General features: G+C 38.8%; 1 protein-coding gene and 1 long non-coding RNA gene across 6 annotated transcripts in view; one reads left to right on the top strand and one right to left on the bottom strand.

Moving 5' to 3' along the window:
• LOC110256863 overlaps positions 1 to 14,716 on the bottom strand; it is an 89,211-nt gene extending 74,495 nt beyond the window's left edge. For 2 of the 4 annotated variants that reach the window (XR_002338913.1, XR_002338911.1), the window contains exon 1: positions 14,583 to 14,714. This is a non-coding gene — a long non-coding RNA (uncharacterized LOC110256863). Of the gene's footprint in view, positions 1 to 14,582 lie in introns of all 4 variants that reach the window. The other 2 variants (XR_002338912.1, XR_002338910.1) reach the window with 2 other exon arrangements.
• The window catches only part of PITPNB (phosphatidylinositol transfer protein beta), a 64,385-nt gene continuing 57,607 nt past the window's right edge, over positions 14,804 to 21,581 (top strand). For both annotated transcript variants that reach the window (XM_005657336.3, XM_001927781.5), the window contains exons 1-2: positions 14,804 to 14,909; positions 19,565 to 19,595. In XM_005657336.3, the coding sequence (XP_005657393.1) occupies positions 14,890 to 14,909; positions 19,565 to 19,595 (51 nt within the window). In that variant the 5' untranslated portion in view covers positions 14,804 to 14,889. The remainder of the gene's footprint in view (positions 14,910 to 19,564; positions 19,596 to 21,581) is intronic.

Genomic DNA, 21,581 nt, shown 5'->3' with positions numbered 1-21,581 from the left:
TATGATAAAAATAGAATGGGACCAGTATAAAATCTAACACACTGTTCAAACTCTTGTTCAAAGTTAGACTATTCTAAGGTCCTTGAATTACTCATGAGGAGGGTAAAAATACTGCTTAACTTTATACCTGACATGTACGTTATAAAAGCTAGAATAACCACCAAAAGAACAGAAAAAAGCATTTAAACCCCAAAGAGTAGATGAACAAAATGTTAGAAAAGGAGCAAAACCGGGTAAGAAAATCCCTTCAACCCAAAAGATGACAAGGAGGAATAAAAGGAATACAAACAATGAGATGAAACTAAAATTATAGAAACAAATCCACAATGAGTGAAATGGACAATTAAAAGACAGTATACCAGAATATATATATATATATATAAATCAGAATGAATGTTAATGTACAATCTGCTATAATCTGTTAACAAGAACCACCCTTAAAACATAAAATAAGGTTGAAAGTCAGGAGATGGAAAACAGTAACACTTGTAGAAGAAACTACATGCTGTCTTGGATTTCCTTTAAAATATCCCCCAAAAGAAAGAAACTGGGGAGGGAAGAGTAGAAGAAGCAAGAATGCCAAATTTGCACATGATAGAATTGCTTTTGCAGTAATAAAAAAGCTTAATAAGACAAAAAGATATCCTGAGAGAGTACTAATCCAAAGTAACTTGTTATAGCTAAATGATATCAGACGAAAGCTAAAAGCATTCCTAGAAGGATATTACATATAATAAGGCTATCAACTCACCTGAAAGACACTAAAGTTCTACATGTTATGCACCTAACAGTATAGCCTCAGAAGTCAGGGCAAAAAAAATTTAAAGAACTGCAAGAAGAATAAAAAGATGCACCAATCACCATACAGGGAAATTTTTAACACATCTATTTCCATAGCTGTATCAAACACACACACACCACACCAAGGAACTGGAATATGAACTATGCAATGAATAAACTTGGTCTATTAGTCCAAAAAGTGAAGAAAACAAAATTTTTTAAAGAATAAGATCTTTTTTAAAATATCACAAATATAGACAGTCTGGAAAATAATTTGATATATGTCAGAAGAAATACTGTTCAATAAATGACACAAAGATTAGTTGTTATTCACGTGGTGGAAAAACAACACTGAATCCCAACACCTCATACCCTACACAAAAACTAAGTCCAGGTAGACTAAAGACCCAAATGTAAAATATAAAACTTCAAAGATTTTAGAATATCTTCATCACTTCTGGACAGAGAAGTGTACTATTTTTGAAATAATACACTAAAAGCAGGTATAGCCATAAAAAGAAAAAAGTCACCAAACTACATACCCATATAAAAAACTTAACTTGCAGGAATATGTCTTACAGTTATACATATATGAAATGTAAAAGCTTATTTATTGCAGAACTTTTTTTTTCCTTTTTACCTCCACTCCTGAGGCCTATGGAAGTTCCCAGGCCAGGGATCAAATTAGAGCTGTAGCTGAGACCTACACCACAGCTTGTGGTAACACTGGATCCTTAACCCACTGAGTAAGACCAGGGATTGACCCACATCCTTACAGAGACAGTGTCAGGTTCTTAACCCTCTGAGCCACAATGGGAACTCCCAGAACTTTTATAATAGCAATCTACTGGATACAATCTAAATGGCTACTAACAGGAGACAAATTAATAAATTACAGAGTACTATACAATGAATTATCATACACCTATAAAAAAAATGAAGCAGCCTGAAGTGGTCTAAAGATTTGATAAATCCCTATTTAAATTTCAACTACTTTTTTGCAGAAATAGAAAAACCTATCTTAAAACTCATATTGAATCTTAAGAGATCTGGAATGGCCAAAACTATCTTAAAAAAGAATAAAACTAAAGGATTCATACTTCCTAATTTTGAAACTTACCTCAAAGCTACAATAATCAAAATGGTGTGATACTGGCAATAAAAGACATACAGATCAACAGAATACAATAAAGAGTCCAAAAATAAACACTGCATATATTGTCAAATGATTTTTGACAAAAGTGCCATGACCATTCAATAGGGAAAGGACAGTCTTTTCAACAAACATTGCTCAGAAAACTGGGACACCCACATGCAAAAGAATAAAGCTAGATCTTTACCTAACAGCATATACAACAATTAACTCAAAATGGGTCAAAGACCTTAATGTAAGAGTTGAAACCAAAACTCTTAGAACATAGGGCAGAAGTTTCATGACCTTAGATCTAGTAAGGATTTCGTAGGCACCAAATGAACAGGTAATAAAAGAAAAAAACTGATAAACTTGACTGATGAAAATTTTTAAAAATCTGTGCCTGAAAAGACACTATTAACAGAGTAAAAAATGCAATCCACAGAATGGCAGAAAATACTTGCAGATCACATATCTCCTAAGGGATTAATACCTAGACTATAGAGAACTTCTAAAACTTAACAACAACCAAACAAAACCTACTGGATTTGAAAATGGGCAAAGGACTTGAATAGACATTTCTCTAAAGATGGCAAGTATAGGAAAAGATGCTCAATATCACTGATCATTAGGGAAATGCAAATCAAAATTACAATTAGATAGTACCCCAAAACCATTAGGATGCCTTCTATTAATGAAGCAGAAAATAAGTTCTGACAAGGATGTGGAAAAACTGGAACCCTTGCACACTACTGGTGAGAATATAAAATGGTATAGCAGCTATGGAAAATAGTATGACCATTCCTCAAAAAATTAAAAATAGAATTACCACAAGATCCAGCAACTCCACCTTTGGGTATATATGCAAAAGAACTGAAAACAGTCTTGAGGAGATACTCGTACACAAATGCTCACAGCAGCGTTAAGGGTATACCTCATTTTATTGTGCTTCACAGATAGCAGCTTTTTTTTTTTTTTTTTTTTTTTGGTCTTTTTGCCTCTTCTAGGGCCACTCCCTGCGGCATATAGAGGTTCCCAGGCTAAGGGTCTAATGGGAGCTGTAGCTGCTGGCCTACGCCAGAGCCACAGCAACGTCAGATCCGAGCCGCGTCTGTGACCTACACCACAGCTCACGGCAACGCTGGATCCTTAACCCACTGAGAGAGGCCAGGGATTGAACCCACAACCTCTTGGTTCCTAGTCAGATTCGTGAACCACTGCACCATGACAAGAATTCCATATAACACCTTTTTTAGGATTTCAGATTAAGATGGTGGAATAGAAGGACTGGAGCTCAACTTCTCTCCTAAAAACAACAAAATTCACAACTAAAAGCTGAGTAATCTCCACCCAAATGGACCAGGAACCTTAAAAAAGAAAGATACCCTACTCCAGAAGAAAAAGAGGAGGCCACATCAAGAGGTAGGAGGGGCAATTTCATGATATAAACAACCCCATACCTCCAGGGTGGGAAGCTCCACAGACTAAAAACTAACTGGTTCACAGAGACTCACCTACAGGAGTGAGAATTCTGAGCCCCACATCAAAACCTCACGTATGGAGATCTGGCATGGGGAGAAAGAGCCCCTGGAGCATCTGGCATTGAAGGCCAGTGGGGCTTGTGTGCAGGAGATCCATGGGACTGGGGGAAACGGAGACCCCATTCTTAAAAGGCGCACACAGATTTTCATGTGCACTGGGTCCCAGGGCAGAGCAAGGTCTCCATAGGACTCTGGGTCAAACCTGACTGCAGTTCTTGGAGAACATCCTGGGAAAACAGGGGTGAATGTGGCTTGTTGTGAGGGAAGGACATTGAAGGCAAAGCTCTCGGGAATATTCAGTAGCTGCCTTCTCTGGAGTGGCCATTTTGGGAAGATCTGGCCCCACCCCTCAGTCAGCTGCTGAGAAGCCCCAGGGCTAACAACAATCCAGGTGGGACCACAGCCCTGCCCCTCAGTAAACAGGCTACCTAAAGACCCCTCAGGCACACAGCTGCCTCTAATCCCATCCAGAGACTAAGCCCCACCCATCAGAGGGGTTAGAATCAGCTCCACCTACCAGTGGGCAGGCATCAGCCCCTCCCATCAGGAAGCCTACAGCAAGCCCCCATACCGACTTCAGCCACAAGGGGGGCAGACACCAGAAGTGAGAGAGGCTACCACTCCATTGCCTGCAAAAAGGTCACCACACCAAAAACCTATAAAAATGAAAAGACAGAGAACTATAACTCAGATGAGGGAGAAAGGAAAAACCCCAGAAAATCAGCTAAGTGATGAGGAGATTCTTAGCCTCCAGGAAAGAGACTTTAGACTGTTGATGCTGAAGATGATGCAAGACTTTGGAAATCAACTGGAAGCAAAGATGGATAACTTACAGGAAACACTGACCAAAGAGATACAAGATATAAAACTTAAACAAGAAGAGATGCAAAATACAATAACTGAAATAAAAAATTCACTAGAAGCAGCTAACAGCAGAATACAGGAGGCAGAAGAACGAATAAGCGAGGTGGAGGACAGATTAGTGGAAATTATGGATGCAGAACAGAAAAGAGAAAAAAGATTGAAAACAAATGAAGAGAGTCTCAAAGAACTCTGGGACAACGGTAAACGCACCAACATCCATATTATAGGGGTGCCAGAAGGAGAAGAGAGAGAGAAGGGGACAGAAAAAATATTTGAAGAGATAATAGCCGAAAACTTCCCTCACATGGGAAAGGAACCACTCACTCAAATCCAGCAAGCACAACGAGTACCATATAAAATAAACTCAAGGAGGAATACACTGAGACACATATTAATCAAACTGGCCAAAATTAAAGACAAAGAGAAAATCTTAAAAGCAGCTAGGGAAAAGAAATAACATACAAGGGAACCCCAATAAGGTTATCCGCAGATTTTTCAGCAGAAACTCTGCAGGCCAGAAGGGAGTAGCATGATATTCTTAACGTGTGATGAAAGGAAAAAAGCCTCCAAACAAGATTACTTTACCCAGCAAGGCTCTCATTCAGATTTGAAGGAGAAAGCAAAACCTTCACAAAACCTTCACAGATAAGCAAAAGCTGAGAGAATTCAGCAACACTAAACCAGCTTTACAACAAATACTAAAGGAACGTCTCCAGGCAGAAAAGACAAGACAGCAACAGGAAACAAAAATTCCACAAATGACAAGGCTCACCAGTAAAGGTATATATACAGTAAAGATACAAAATCATCCATGCACAATTATACCACCCAAATCGGAAATCATGAGAAGAGGTGGGTACAAATGCAGGACATGGAGATGAACTTATAATTAAGAGAACAACAACTTAAAACAATCTCATATATATATAGACTCATATCAAAACTTCAGAATAACTGCAAACCAAAAATCTACAATTGATACACGAACAAGGAATCTCTGGAGAATAAATACATCTCATAGTAAATAAGTGCATAATCCACCATGAAGGGGGTCATTTGACATCATTCTTGGAATGCTGAAGTCTCCTTAGATCTGATTCTGATTTCCTCTCCATCAAAGAATTTATGATAATTATAATAATGCAACTGTAAAATTAAATAATATAGTTCTACAATTGTATTATTAATAACCATTTCTCTCCATGGTACAGTGTAAGGTCTCTAATGTCTTGTTTATCACATCACCTAAAATGGTGTAATGCCTATATTGAAGAATCAATAAGATATAACAAATTGTGAGGACATATTTATATAGTTACACTGTTTTTTAACCAATTTATGCATTTTATATTTTAGCTTTTTTTTTTTTTTGGTCTTTTTGACATTTCTTGGGCTGCTCCCGTGGCATATGGAGGTTCCCAGGCTAGAGGTTGAATTGGAGCTGTAGCCACCAGCCTACGCCAGAGCCACAGCAACGCGGGATCTGAGCAGCGTGGTGTAGGTCTGCCTACACCACAGCTCACAGCAACGCAGGGTCCTTAACCCACTGATCAAGGCCAGGGATCAAACCCGCAACCTCATGGTTCCTAGTTGGATTCGTTAACCACTGTGCTACTATGGGAACTATTTTACTTATTTTCAGAGAGTGTATTATTTTTGCTATTCTTACCAGTTAAGTTATTCTTTTTATTATGCTATATAAAATATTTAATGGTATATAAGGCTTTCTTCTTTATAAATTTTAGTTGCACAATATACACAATTTTAATATAATGCTAATTTTTAAAGAAAAATTGAAATGTAGTAGATAATACTAAATAGTAAAGATGAAAGCCATACAAAATGGGATAAAGCATAGAATAAATTTCCTATTTGTCTCAGCATATTTTCCATTCCACTTCTCCAGAGGGAGTTAATCTGTTTCTTAAGATCCATGATATAAAATCTGTGTGAATGTAATTGTGTTTAAATATATGTATTTTATTCTGTAAAAAAAAAAAATTAAAAAAAATAAGCCATAAAAAAAACACCTTTTTTAGAAATGAAAGGTTATGGCAACCCTATGTCAAGCAAATCTATCAGTACCACTTTTCCAACAGCATTTGCCCTATTTCGTATCACTGCGTCACATTTTATTCTCGCAATAGTTCTAACATTTTATTATATTGGTTATAGAGATCTATGATCAGTAATCTTTGATGTTACTATTGTAATTCTTTTGGGGCACCACAAACTGCACCTAAATAAGACAGTAAACTTAAGCGATAAATGTATGTTCTGCCTCATCCACTGCCCCGCTGTTCTCCATCTCTCTCTTTCTCCTTGGGCTTCCCTTTTCCCCAAGACACAGTAATACTGAAATTAGGCCAACTAATAGCCCTACAATGGCCTCTAAATGTCAAATGAAAGGAAAAGTCCTAGTTTCTCACTTAAAATCAAAACCTATGACTAAGCTTAGTGAGGAGGGCATATCAAAAACCAAGATAGGCCAAAAGCTAGGCCTTTTGCATTAAACAGCTATGTTGTGAATTATTGCTCATGCTGGATAGAAGACAAACCAGCTATAACTTTCCCTTAAGCCAATCTTAAGCCACAGCAAGGCCCTAACTCTTCAATCTCATCAAACCTGTGAAGACTGAGCAAGGTGAGGAAGCTATACAAGAAAAGTTTAGAGGCTGGTTCACGAGGTTTAAGTTTAAAGCAGCAAGTGCTGATGTACAAGCCGCAGCAATTTAGATTCCGCAGCTCCAGCTAAGATAAATAACTGAACAGATTTTCAATGTAAACAAAACAGCCTTAAATTGGAAGAAGACACCAACTAGGACTTTTATAAGTCAGGCTTCAAAAGAAAGGCTGACTCTCTTGTTAAGGGTTAATGCAGCTGGTGACTTGAAATTTAAGTCAATTCTCATTTACCATTTCAAAAATCCTAGCACCCTTAAAAGTTATGCTCAATCTACTCTTGCAGAACTCTATAAATGGAGCAACAAAGTCTTAACAGCAGATGTCTATGGATAACATGGTTTACTAAATATTTTAAGCCACTGTTGAGACCTACTGCTCAGAAAAAGGTTCCTTTCAAAATATTATTGCTCACTAACCGCACCTGGTCACCCAAGCGTTCTGATGGAGAGGTACAACAAAACTAGACAGATACCATTCTGCAGCCCATGGATAAGGAATCATTTCAATATTCAAGTCTTATTACTTAAGAAATATAGTAGATAAAGATTCCTGAGATGGATCTGGGCAAAGTCCACTAAAAGCCTCTGGAAAAGATTCACCATTCTAAATATTCATGATTCAGGGGAAGAGGTCAAAATATCAAATTAATGGGGGTTTGGAAGAAGTTGATTCCAACCTTCACAGATAATCAGGGGTTCAAGACTTTATTGGAGGAAGTAACTACAGATATGGTAGAAATAGCAAGAGAACTAGAATTAGAAATGGAGCCTTAAGATGTGATCAAACTGCTGAAATCTCAAGATAAAACTTTAACGGATGAGGAGCCGCTTCTTATGGATGAACAAAGAAAGAAGTTTCTTGAGATGGAAACTACTCTTGGTAAAGATGCTGTGAAAACTGCTGAAATGACAACAAAGTATTTGGAACACTATATATATAAACTTAAGTTTATAAAGCAGCAGCAAGGTTTGAGAAGACTGACTCCAATTCTGAAAGAAGTTCTACTGTGAGTAAAACGCTATCAAACAGCATTGCATGCTACAGAGAAACCATGTGTGAACGTCAATTGATGTGGCAAGCTTCATTGTTGTCTTATTTTAAGCGACTGCCACAATCACCCTAGCCTTGCAACCACCACCCTGATCATCAACAATGAGGCAAGACCTTCCATGAGCAAAAAGATCAAAACTCAATGAAGGCTCAGATGATGGTTAGTATTTTTTTTTTAGCAATAAATTATTTTTAAATTAAGATATGTACATTATTTTAGACATAATGGTGTTGTACAGTTAATAAACTATAATATAGTGTATAACTTTAAGTATACTGGGAAACCAAAAAAATCATGTGACTTGATTTATTGTGATATTTGTTTCATACCATGGTGGTTGGGAACAAACCTGCACTATCTCAGAGGTATGCCAGTAGTCTCAATAGCCAAAAGATAAAAGCAACCCAAGTGTCTATCAATAGATGGATAAGCAAAATGTGGTATATACAAACAATGGAAGATCATTCAGCTTTAAGAAGGAAATTCTGACACATGCTATAAGATGAACCTCAAGGATATTATGCTAAGTGAAATAAGAAGCCAGTTATTAAAAAGACAAATACTGAAAGATTTCACTTATATAATATTTATAGTAGTCAGTCAGATAGACGGAAAGTAGAATGGTGGTTGCCAAGGACTGGGGAGAAGGAATGGAGACTTTTTGTTTAATGGGCACAGAGTTTCAGTTTTACAAGATGAAAAGAGATGGATACACATTATGAAATTAAAAATTTTAAATTGTTGAGATATTAAATTATGCCTATTTTACCACAAAAAAGTGAGGGGGGGGAAACTTATTTGAAATACATCACAGAGCTAAATATAAAAGGTAAAACTTTAAAACTTCTAGAAGAAAAATTACAAAACAAGATCTTTGTGGAGTTTCCTGGTGGCTCAGTGAGTTAAGGATTCAGCACTGCCTCAGGTTACTGCTTTGGAGAGAGTCTGACCCCTGGCCTGGGAACTTCTACATGCCAAAGGCACAGGCAAAAAAAAGATCTTTGTGACTTTGGGGCAGGCAAGAAATTTATTAGGTAGGACACAAAAAAGGATCAATCATAAAATGAAAAGTAACCCAGACTTCCTCAAAATTTTAAATTTCTGCTGTTTGAAATATACCAACAAGAAAACGAAAAGGTAAGCTGCTGAGAGAAAATATTCACAATACCTCAGAAAGAACTTATATCTTAAATATATGAAGAACTGTTGACTCAATAATAAGAAAACCAATTTTAAAATGGGCAAAAGATTTGAAAGACACTTCATAAAAGATGTACAAATGAGCAATAAGCACATGAAAAATTGCTCAACATCATTAGTCTTCAGGGGAATGCAAATTAAACTGTAATGAGATACAGCAACATATGCACTAGAATGGTTAAAATGTGTTCATAGGGATATAAAGTAACTGGCTCTTCTACATTGCTGGTGGGAATGTAAAATGGCACAACCACTTTGCCATTATCTGTCAGTTTCTCCTATAGGTAAATGCCCACTTCCCTTATAATTCAAGAGAAAAATTTCCCAGAGAAATGAAAATGTATCTACAGAAAGACTTCAGCACAAATATTCATAGTAGCTTTGTTTATAACTGCCAAATATTGGGAGAACCCAAAAGTCCATCACCAAGTAAATGGGTAAACAAAATCTGATATAGCCATAGAAAAGAATGTCATTCTGCAATGAAAAGGACTGAACTACACAACATTAATGAATCTCAAAATCAAAAACATGCTGAGTGTAAGAAGACATACCATAGTAATCCATTGGTATCCACAGGAAATTGGTTCCAGTACTGGCGTCGAATACCAAAATCCATGGATGCTCAAGTCCCACAGCGGACCCTCCCATCTTTGAGGTCACGCATCTGTGCATTCAACCAAAAAGGATTGTGCAGGATTGTATTTACTATTGAAATAAATATGTGCATAAATGGGCCTGTGCAGATCAAAACCATGTTGTTCAAGTGTCAACTGTATATTCAACGATATGAAATTCTAGAAAAGGCAAGTCTAATTTAGTTACAGAGAGCAATTCTGCACATGCTTGAGGCTGGGAGTGTGGGGGAACTGACTAGAAAGGGGCAAAGGAAACCTTTTAGAGCAATGGAAATGTCATGTATCTTGTTTGTGGTAAGGATTACAAGAAGTATATATACTTGACAAAACACTTCAAATTGTACACTTAAAATGAGTGCATTTTACTGTATGTACATTTCAGCTCAGTAAAGGTGATTAACATCTTTTCCACATAAGAAAACATAAGATTTCTTCTTCATAAAAACAGGGACAGGAGTTCCTGTTGTGGTGCAGCAGAAACGAATCTGACTTGGAACCATGAGGTTGTGGGTTCCATCCCTGGCCTCGCTCAGTGGGTTAAGGATCTGGCGAAGGTGTGAGCTGTGGTGTAGGTCGCAGATGCTGCTCAGATCCTGCCTTGCTATGGCTGGGGTGTAGGCCAGCAGCTGTAGCTCTGATTAGACCCCTAGCCTAGGAACCTCCAAATGCCGCCAATGTGGCCCTAAAAAGCAAAAAAACAAAACAAAACAAAAAACCCCAGGAATAATAATAGCACCTATTTTACATATATTGTGATGAGTAAATAGGTCATATGAAACACTTAAGACTTGGCATATAGGAAAAAAACCCAAAATGTTAGCGGGATAAAATTTTCTTAAATAACTCTTGTACAAGAGTCACTATAAACCAGTGGTTCTCAACCAGGGACAGTTCTGTCCCCCAAGGGATACAGGGGGCAATTTCTGGAGACATTTTGGATTGTTGTGACTAGAGGGATGCTACTGGCACCTAGTGGATAGAGGTCAGGGATGTCGCTAAACATTCTACAAGGTACAGAACAGTCTCCACAACAAAGAATTATCTGATGGGAAATGTCAATACTAGATAGAGAAATCTTGCTGTAAACAAAGTAACACAATAATCCACATATGGAAAGAAAATATATAAAGTGCATGTAATCCACATGGAATTTCTAGTCCAAAATGACATATCTTCTACAAATCAAAAAGAAAAATTAAAACCAAGAGGAAAATGAGCAAAGAATAAGATCACAGCCAGTAAACATGAAAAGATCCTCACCCTACAGAAAAATGCAAAGATAGCATTTTAAAACCAATAAAATGGCAAAAATAAAAAATTCTGACAATATCAAATATCGGTAATACAAAAGAACAGAAATCTACACTATACACTGCATATGAAACGGTAAATGATAGTCATATACCAAAACATATATATGAATGTATGTACATATATGTGCATTTCTATTCATGCATTAGGATGAATAGTGATTAATGACAGTAGTGATCCCTAGAGATGAAGGTAGGGGAGGAACTTAATTACATCTTAAATTACTGTTCTGCTCTCCCAAAGCCGTAAAATTTTAAAATGATTCCCATTCACTGATTGCCTTATACTTATCAGGCAATGTGTATGATATACTTTACATCTTTTGTTCTTCACAACTCTATGTCGTAGATATCAGTAGCTTCTTTTTATAGACGAATAAACTATCCTCTGAGACATTAAATAATTTACTCAAGATACACAGCCAGCTAGTGGCAGAGCTGGGATTCAAAGGGCTTTCTATTGCAAAGCCCAATCCTGTCTCTCCAACAGCAGCACAATATGACCTATGACATAATGTTTGACAATATTAGAGCATTCTTGGAAATATTTCTGGTTTTCATAAAAATATCTCAAGATAATTCTGGAATGGGAAGAAGAAACTAGGATGACAAAATGCAGAGTAACTTAGGCAAATGAAAGCTATAGACATCTCCAGAAAAACATACACATGAAATTATGCATATAATTTCAGTGGTTCACTAATGCCCTAGGAGCACCCACCAAAAGGCCTTTGGATCCCAGGTTAAGAATGTCTCTTCGGGTGCTGGGGGGGGGTAGGCCATATTCAATTACAATATTTAAAGGACCATCCAAATTTCTTTGACCAGAGCTATACTTTATCGACTGTGTAAATGTTCCAAACATTGCTCATGTTCAAAATCTTTTGCTTTGCCTCAGTAAAATCTACCAACATTTTTACTATAATGAGCTCTTTGTTCCAGAACTGTATATAAGAGAAGTAATAAAACTAGTTATATGAGGCTTGTAGAATTAAATTCAATAGGACATCTTGTGTGTAAAGAACAAGGAACAATAGACATTAGGTTTAAAAAAAGATGCTGGAACTTTTCTACATCCAGAAACAATAACTAGTAAGTTCTATCCCACCACTATGTCCATATTTTCAAAAATGCACAAGATTCAACATCTGTAGTTTTAAAATAAGAAAGTGCCACACAACGCATTAGCTTTTTTTTCATGTGTGGTAGTCTTTCTCTTTATATGTCATTCTCATTTTGGAGTGATAGTTCATGTCTTTCCTACTCTCTAGTCTTCTTCAATATTCCCTTATTCTGCCATTTTTATCTTTTAAGCAGGTGTAAATGTACAAGTATTTAGATATACAGATTACATGGTTTCTATCAACCTTGCTAATGTTGAACTAATACGTTTTCTTCCCCTCAATAAATATATCTACACTGGTTAATTATCTTGTGGTTTTCAATTGAGTGTTTTATTACGAATCTTTAGATAGTAAAAGGAAACAATGTCCACACTGTACCCTGAATCTACCTAGCACACTGTCTCTTCATTTATTTTACAAACATTAATGTTCCTATGAGCAGTAACTGTACTATGTAGAGAATGGTTTTAGTGGACACTCGTGAGAAGACTTCAAAAGTTACACAAATGTTCTGCAACATCCTAATTTTTCTTAATGATTAATAAAGCATGTCAACGTTTTTAAAGCTATTTATATTTTCAGCCTGGGTAACAACTGGGGAGAAACTACAACATAAAATGACTACTTGTAAGTTTGGCAATTAATATTACCTTTCTAGGCCTTAAAAAAAGAAAAAAAGATTTCCTAAAACTAATATACAGGAGTATTCAAATTTGTAGACTATTCTTTAAGTATCATCTAGGTTTTGACCATAGCCATAATTGAATACAACTGTTTGTCCTAAAGATTGTCCATATGCTTCAACTTTTTATTTTCACCTAGAAAAAAGTCAGTGCACTGGAAAGACCAGATTTATTTTTATCTACAAAAAAGCCAGTGTACTGGAAAGAAAAGATTTTGAAATTTGTAAAACGTATATTTGAAACCTGGTTCTGTAAACAATCTAAGTGATTTTTGCACAAGTCATTTAAGTTGGCTCTCTGAACATTTTTCCTTTGTAAAGCAATGCAAAAAGGCCTACCTCATAATGTTGTTCCAAGGGTGAAATGAGATAAAACATCTCCATTACCTAACAGAGTACTTCGCAAATAAAAGATGCCCAATCAATAGAAGCTATTCCCAGTTTCTCAGCTCTTGGAAAATAAGAGCATGTGTTTCCTTGAATCCTCAGCAACACAATAATTAGTGTTAATAGTGTTACACATCACAGAAAGTCAATGAATCCCAGTGACCTCCTTAGGAGGAAGTTTCTAGCTTTTAGGCAAGAAACTTTTTTTTGTTTGTTTGAGGCAGCCCTAACTCCAGTGGGTGTATTCATATAATTTATATGAAAGTGTTTTAATGATTTTAAAAATTCCTTTAATAACGTTTCAAACAGCTTCCTATGGTTCTCAGAATACAATTCATACTCTTTACTGCCTTTACGGCCTGGTGATCTATTTAGTCCCAGCTTATCTCCCCCACCGCCTATTAAGGCATTCTAGCCACACCTGCCATCTATCTGCTCAACTACTACCCTAAACTTATTTCAGTCTCACAGCTTATCTTCCACTAATTGCCTCCCCATCTTCACAGGCTGGGCTACTTAAAATACTAGGTTAAAACGTGGCCTCCTGAGAGTCCTTCCCTTGATTACTCTGCCTCCCCATTACCCTACTGTACCTTACTCATAGAATACCTCGTACCACGACGCCAAATTCTTTTGTTTTCAGGTGAGCACAGAGACTGCGCATTTTGCTTTCAGAAGGATCCCCCGGGCCTACTACGGTGACTGGCATAGAGAAAGCGAGTGACCCTGGGCTACAACTTCTCCCGAGGTCCACCTCCTGGCTCTTAGCTGCAGCCTGGGCCTCGCTAAGGTCTCCCAAAACACAGCCCCTTCCCGGGTGCTGAGGCAAGCAACCCTTTTCCCCCGAGAGGACTCCTGCAGTTGGGTCACGGCCACGGCGGGGCTCTGGACTCTTGGACAGCAGGGACTGGGGCGCAGAGAACTCGTGTGGCCACAGCTGTTCGAGGCTTGGGGATGGGCTTGGGGAACGTGCGCGTGAGCCGCCAACCCGGCGAAGCCCGCACGGCGGACCTGATTGGACTGGAGAGCGGGGCAGAACCCGGTGGCGTCTGCCTCCCCGACCCGAGTAATTATCACGGACTTGGGAAGTGAGGTATCTGGCAAGAAGGTGGGCCTCCTCTCAAAAGCAGCGAGAGAAGGTTCAGTTTTCCCGGAAACGACCTCCAGGGAACTGACTGGAAAACTCACCAGAGTGCGTAGACTGCAAAGCGACGGCGAGAAAACCCGACTGTAAGGAGGAGCAGCCGTCAGAAGAGCGACAGCGCGCCGAGCTCGCGCAGCCGCAGAGGAGGCCTCGCGCACCTAGGGTGGGGCGCGAGACTGGGGCGGAGCCAGCCCCTCGCGCGCGCTGACGCGGCGGAAGGGTGTGGACGCGCAAGCGCCGAGGCAGCTCGGGCGGCTGGGAGGCGGGGTCGCGCAGGCGCTGTAAGAAGCGGTAGCGGCGGCGGTGGCGGCGGTGGTGGTAGCGGCGGCAGCTGTGAGGGGTTCCAGGAAGATGGTGCTGATTAAAGAATTGTAAGTGGAATCGGTGGACGTGAGCGACATTCTGGGACTGCAGTAATGGGAGATTCATTTATTGAGATGTGGCAGAATATTCCTGAGAAGAAGCGAGTCTCGGGTCGGCCGCTCCCTGCGCGCGCCCCCTCCCCTCGGCCCGCGCCCCCGGCCCACTCGAGGCCCCTCCGCTCTGCGTCCACAGACACTCCCCGCGGCGTTGCCGTGGTAACACTGCTGCCTTCTCCCTCGGGGCGGAGGCGGCAGGGTCCCGGCTGGAGCGCGTGGTTGGGGAAGGCGCGGCCGCGAGTTTCCGCCGGGACCCGCCTTCTCCCCAACCCCCCACCCCAGTCTTGAGACTGGGCCTACCCCCAAGCTCTTGGGTGGGATCCAGCCGAAGCCCGAGGGTGGGCGAGACGCAGTGGATCTGTGATTTGTCGTCTGGGGTGGAGCCTGCCGGTAGCCCGGGGGAGATGGGCTTGCCAGGTAAAGGCAGCCCTGGTGTCGGGACTCGAGGTGGGGTGTAGGCGACCAGAAGTTATTACTAGAGTCGGGAATCCGAAAACCTGCACTTCACTGGGCAGCTCAGTTGACTTAAAACTGGAGAGTCAGCCCTCTGCTCTGTGTTTCAGTTTTCACATCTTTGGGATAGGATAACACTCCAGGTTCCGGGATTTAGATGAAGCGTTAACGTACGGTTGGTCTAATAGAAGGGTTTCCAGGTGCATCATACCGGCGCAGTAGTTTTGTTGAAAAGTTAATGGCATTTCCTACCGGCAAGGCCTGTGAATATCACAGGAAATGTGGTTGGCAGTGAATGTTCAGCCGTCACAGCTGGTTCGTGTTGTCAGGATCCCTTGGGCAACTGGGGATTTTGAGTGTGGTCAGTTCTTGGGTTTTTCAAATGCTCTTTTCATTTTAAACTCTTTAAAATTTTTGTCTTAATTTATCTAACTCCAGACAGCTTATTTGTAGTGTTAGTTCTCAGACTAATTTTAAAAAGTCACTCTTCGCTTCTCTGATTAAAACTCTCCAGACTCCTTATCTCACTGAGAATAAAAGCCGACGCCACGGCATTAACACTTGTGAAGTGATTTCAGTTACTGCTGTCCTTCCCTTGCCGATTTCAGGCTCAGCTTCCTTACTGTTCCTTCACTAGTACTGCAGGAAAAAAAGCTCAGTTCAGGGCCTTTCTGGTTGGTGTTCCCTCTTGGTGAAGTGCTCTTCCCACTTCTCACTAACTCACCTCCTTCTTTCAGGATTCTGCTTAAATATCACCTTAAGTAATTCCTCTCTGAAGATGTAATTGCATTACCCACCATTTGGTGTTTGCCTTCCCTGCTTTATTGCTCTCTCTAGCAGTTACCACCATCTAACATGCAACACAATTATTATTTTTATATTTTACTAGATGTATTCTCTCACTGCATGTAATCTCCATGAATCTATTTTGCTTACTCTCATAGTCTCTGGCACATAAGAGTTCAATAAATATTTGTTAAGTAAGTTAATGAACAATTATTAGTGACAGGGATCATGAAAAAAGGCACATTTTCAGTTAAATCTTATAGTACTGAACTTTGGATTTATAAAATTTCTCTTCCACGTAATTTGTACGATATATCATGCAAGAGTTATCATATATTACTCTGACATCTTTGTAAGGCAGATAGGTGGCAGATATTTAAGACTTCTGGAGGGAATAAAACAGAAGGAAGTTGACTTGGCCCAAGTCACATAGCAAATGAGTTGTAGAATGGATTTTAGATCATAGATTGAATTATTTTTCTTTTATTATTTTCTCCTTCCTAAAGCGTGAATTAACTGTGCACTAGATCCCTTTGACAGTTATGTGAGTAGTATCAATGCTAACTCATGGAAAGCAGTTCTCATTGGGAATTTGCATGCTATGCTTTTTGTGAATCATTACTTCCATTATAAAAATTTTAATGTACAGAGGTAACAAATGTTGAAATGTGTTCAAGGTGTAATATTTTTCTGAAGAAGTTATGAGTTACATTTCTTGATGTTCACTCCTCATGTATGTCTCCCCTAGACTTTTTTCCTCCTAGACTTTTTGATGGCAGAGGCTATTTCTTATTTAAGTATTCCCAGTATCCGGCACAGCATCTTGTCTAGCCCACTGTAAGAACTCAATGTTTAATTTAAAAAAAAAAAAAAAAAAGATTCTTCCTGCTTACACATCAACTTTCTAAAATAGTTTTTGGTCAGGAGCAATGAATAGGTCATTCTGATGTGAGGATGTTGGTAAACTGAAAAATACTTTGGCAAATGTTTGTTGTCTTAAGAAATACCATCTATTTTTGACATGAATTGAAAGGTTAGAAATGATTTTTTTCAGGGTGGGTAGTTCCTGTCAACTTGTTACTTAAGCAACAGATGAAATTGCTGTTAGGGTAAAGTCCTTGTTTTAAAGAACTGTTGGTAGATCCATTTGGAAAATTATTTTCATGAGGGTCTTCAGAGAAGTTTGAGATTTTTCAAATTGCTCTAAAAGTTGAGTGCTGCTTTTAGAGTAATAATACAAAAATCACAGCTTGTCTATTTCTTTGCTCTTTTACTTTTTCTCAAGCAAATCTTGAAGTTACTTGACTCATCTTTCATTCAGAATTTCTTTATCAGTCACTTTGATTTTGTGCAGTAAGTTTCCTGAAAGTGTTGTTATATAAAAATAGGGATCTTCCTGCTAGTGAGTAGTTGTTAAAATTACTCAGAAGTGATTCTTTGGCTTTGTGAAACTTCAGGGACTTCTTTAACTGTTTCCTCTCTATCCTTCATTCTGTTTCCTTTACACCCCAGCATTGTGATTCAGGCTTTGTAAATCCTTGCCCTGCCTCCCAAAAATGGCTTTTCCCCACCCTCCTGCTTCTCAGTCTTTTTAATCACCTACAGGTGACGTATTCAGGTTAGCTGTAGCTATGAACCTACCTTGGAAGTAATAAATTTCAGGTTCCTTGTTGTCTAATAAATTTAATAGATTTCTTACCATTGTATTCCAGGCCCTTAAAATATGCTCCCAACCTCTATCTTTGTCCATATCTTAACGAAATATGCTCCCATCCTGTATTGTAGTCTTCCTCCTGATCACTGCACTTCTCTACCCCAGTTTGTTTTTTGTTACTGAAATAGTGAGCAAATTAGTGTGTACCCTGAGGCAACAGCTAAAATGCTTAGTATGGTAGGATTTAGTATAACAAGTTTATTCTTGATGAGAATAAAAATTAGTTAACCATTGTGACTTTGAGAATGTTCATTGTCTTTAGTTGACCATTATCAGTAGTCAAGGAGTAGGAAATGACTAGAGACATGAGACATGTTTTTTCAAGCATCAATGTTTGAGGAGAATAAAGAGGAATGAGGAGGAGGTGGGAAACATAGCTGAAGAGAAGTTGGAAAACTATTGGGGATTTTCTATGAAATGAAAATTGACATGAATTCCATAATATTTTTTCTCTGTCCTTATAATGGAAAGAGTTAAAATAAGATTTTATTTTTTTATTTTAATTTTTTTTGTCTTTTGCCCTTTCTTAGGGCTGCACCTGTGACTTATGGAGGTTCCCAGGCTAGGGGTTTAATTGGAGCTGTTGCTGCCGGCCTCCACCAGAGCCACAGCAACGCCAGATCCGCAATGCTGGATCCTTAACCCACTGAGTGAGGCCAGGGATCGAACCCGAAACCTCATGGTTCCGCTGCGCCACGACGGGAACTCCTCAAATAAAATTTTAAATGACACTACTGTGGTAGTTTGAAGGTCAGGAGGGAAAAGTTTGAGAATGAACAAGTCGTTCCCCCCCCCCAGCAAAAAAGTTGCTATCTTGAGCACCAGCTATTATCATGAGACAATTGAAATTCATAGATGGCCTTGGCTTTCAGGGATTATTGTGGAAATACGTGTGAAAGTACTTACTTATTAAAAAATCTGGAGATATAGTGCAATATCCTGATATGCAATAGTTCATCATAGTATTCTTTTTGAAATTCATCTTCAGGATCATTGTGCCTTCATACGTGTCCTGTTGTATGTACAATAAACTCTGTTGGAAAGATCAAACACAGCAACCTTATATTGAATCTACCCTGGAAGGGATTATAATTATAAGGTTCAAAGTATTTTCCATTGTAAAGTTTTTTACTTATTAACTCTAAAGAGCCTTTTACTTGCTTTTCTCAGTAAAATCGAGGGATAATTGGGTAGTGTGAAATAATTTTTAGAAGCATTCATTCATGTATCATAAAAATAAAATGCATAGTATGTAGATGGAGAATGAAACCTAACTAAAAATTTCATGAGGGCCACCTGACCAGATGGTATACAAGTAATCCATCCTCTACCCTGCAATTTTTAGTGATGAGTTTTTCTCTTGTTCCTTTGTTCCTCACAAGAAGTTCTACAGCTGAGTTTTTGGGGTCCTGGTACAATGAGGACACTAAAGGCAAGTGATCACTGAGAACCAGGAATGGTAGTTTTATTTCCCCCATTTAAAAACTCTTATTTAGAGCTGTAGTCATTTCAAAGACCTTCTCCCATAAATGACACCTTATACTCTGCTATCATTGAGTTTAAAGTAGAAGCTCTTTTAAGCGTAGATAGAGATCTATGTCTTCAAGTGAGCTATTTCGTGTGTAACATATTTTTTATCCTTTTGTCTTTTTAGCCGTGTGGTTTTGCCATGTTCTGTTCAGGAGGTGAGTTTTGCTTCTGTATTATTGATATAATTTATTTGATATGTTAATCTAAAGTCATATTTTTATTGTATTCATTTTTACTTTGCAGCTTATGTGACAAAGTGAATTATGATGTGTCAGAGATAATTAATTATAAGTGAATTTCTGTCAAACTGCCTTGTTTTGGAAGGGTCTGAGAATGTAGATTAATCTCCTACCCAGTGCTGGAATTCTGTCTACAATATCCCAGAGAAAGGAGGTTCCAGCCTCAACTTAGACACTTTTTTTTTTTTTTTTTTTTTTTGTCTTTTTGCTATTTCTTGGGCCGCTCCCGCAGCATATGGAGGTTCCCAGGCTAGGGGTCTAATTGGAGCTGTAGCCACCGGCCTACACCAGAGCCACAGCAACGCAGGATCCGAGCCGCGTCTGCAACCTACACCACAGCTCACGGGCAACGCCGGATCGTTAACCCCTGAGCAAGGGCAGGGACCGAACCCGCGACCTCATGGTTCCTAGTCGGATTCGTTAACCACTGCGCCACGACGGGAACTCCTCAACTTAGACACTTTAGGATTGAGTCATCTGCTAGAGAAGCAGCCTACTCTACTGTTGGATATTTTAAACATTTGTCATTTCTTTAAACCAAAATCTGCTTTCCTATAAAGTTTGCCTGTTGTTTAGAGTTTCTTCCACTTAAGCAAAGGGAGGTAAGCCTGTTCTGTCTTGTATGTGGTAACCAGGCTTTTGGCAGTTCTCTCCTCCCCCAGCCCTTTTGTTCCATCTTCTGTACAGGAGGTCATAAGGTTAAACATTCCCAGCACGTTCATTTGGCCTAATATAACACAACTCCTAGACTTCCTCACCAGTTTTTTTCACTAATACAGCATGTATTATAATTGCTCTCAACCAAAAACAGTATTCAAGACATGGTCTGACCAGCACAGAACCCTGAGAGATGTCTCCTTTGATCTGCACGTGATACAGAAATACATCACCTATTCATAACCTGCCTGTCCTGCAGTTGTATCTATCTGCATTATAGCCAGGAATGAGGATAAAAGCAGAGATGGCCTCTGAGAAATCAAGATAGGTGTAGTGAAACCCATAAAACCCTTTGAGCCCTTCTGTAACTTGTATAGTTTGTTTGGTTATCTGCTTTTCCTACAGCTGACACTAGATTAGAAGCAGTGAATTGGAAGTGGGACAAAACAAACAGATAACCTAAGACGTGACAGCTGACAGAAGGCAGTCAAGAAAATAAAATAAAATGCAGGAACTAGAAATGAGTAGCTGTCTGGCACTGTTGAATGCAGACTTGAACACAGCTGCATACATCTCAGTAGTGTCTGAGGTTTCTGTATTCAAGTGTATTATTAAAACACTCGAAACAAGCCAGGCACCCCTGTTCCTTACTTGTATAATTGATTGTTTGAACTTGAATGTGGAGATTGACATTTGTTTGTTAAATTTTTTCTTCTGGTTTTAGCTAGTTGGATCAATTTGTTGAAATCGTTCTGAGTCTTAGCATTATCACCCAAAATAATCTCAGCTTTATGTTATGTTCAGACTTAGTGAACATGCCTTCTGTCTTTAAGTTATTCTTAAAAATGAGAATGAAAGTCTAGCAACATGCTGCAAAATATCAGTCCATTAATAACATTTTTTGGATACTGTTGTTTAGTTGTTTTCTGTGTAAATTTTTGTTACGCTGTTCCTGACCAAGATCAGATTTACCCTTTGACTTAGAGATTTTAATCCTGTTTTTAAAATATGACACTGTTAAAAACTGTACTTTGAAGGCCTTAAGTATTGTAGCATTACTGGACAAATCCTGGTGTTATATCACAAAAGCCAAAAGAAGAAATACAGCCCTTTCTTCAGTCTGAAATTTCTATAAAAACTTATTTTTGATGCAGTTAAGATATGTTTGGTTTTAGCTTCCTGAACCCTTCCAAATTAAGGGTGTATACGTGTGTGTGTGTGTGTGTGTGTGTGTGTGTAAATTAA

Source organism: Sus scrofa, chromosome 14, assembly GCF_000003025.6.
Source record: "Sus scrofa isolate TJ Tabasco breed Duroc chromosome 14, Sscrofa11.1, whole genome shotgun sequence".
Taxonomy (NCBI): Eukaryota; Metazoa; Chordata; class Mammalia; order Artiodactyla; family Suidae; genus Sus; species Sus scrofa.
The sequence above is the reverse complement of the archived record's forward strand: the minus strand, read 5'-3'. Positions and strand labels throughout refer to the sequence as shown.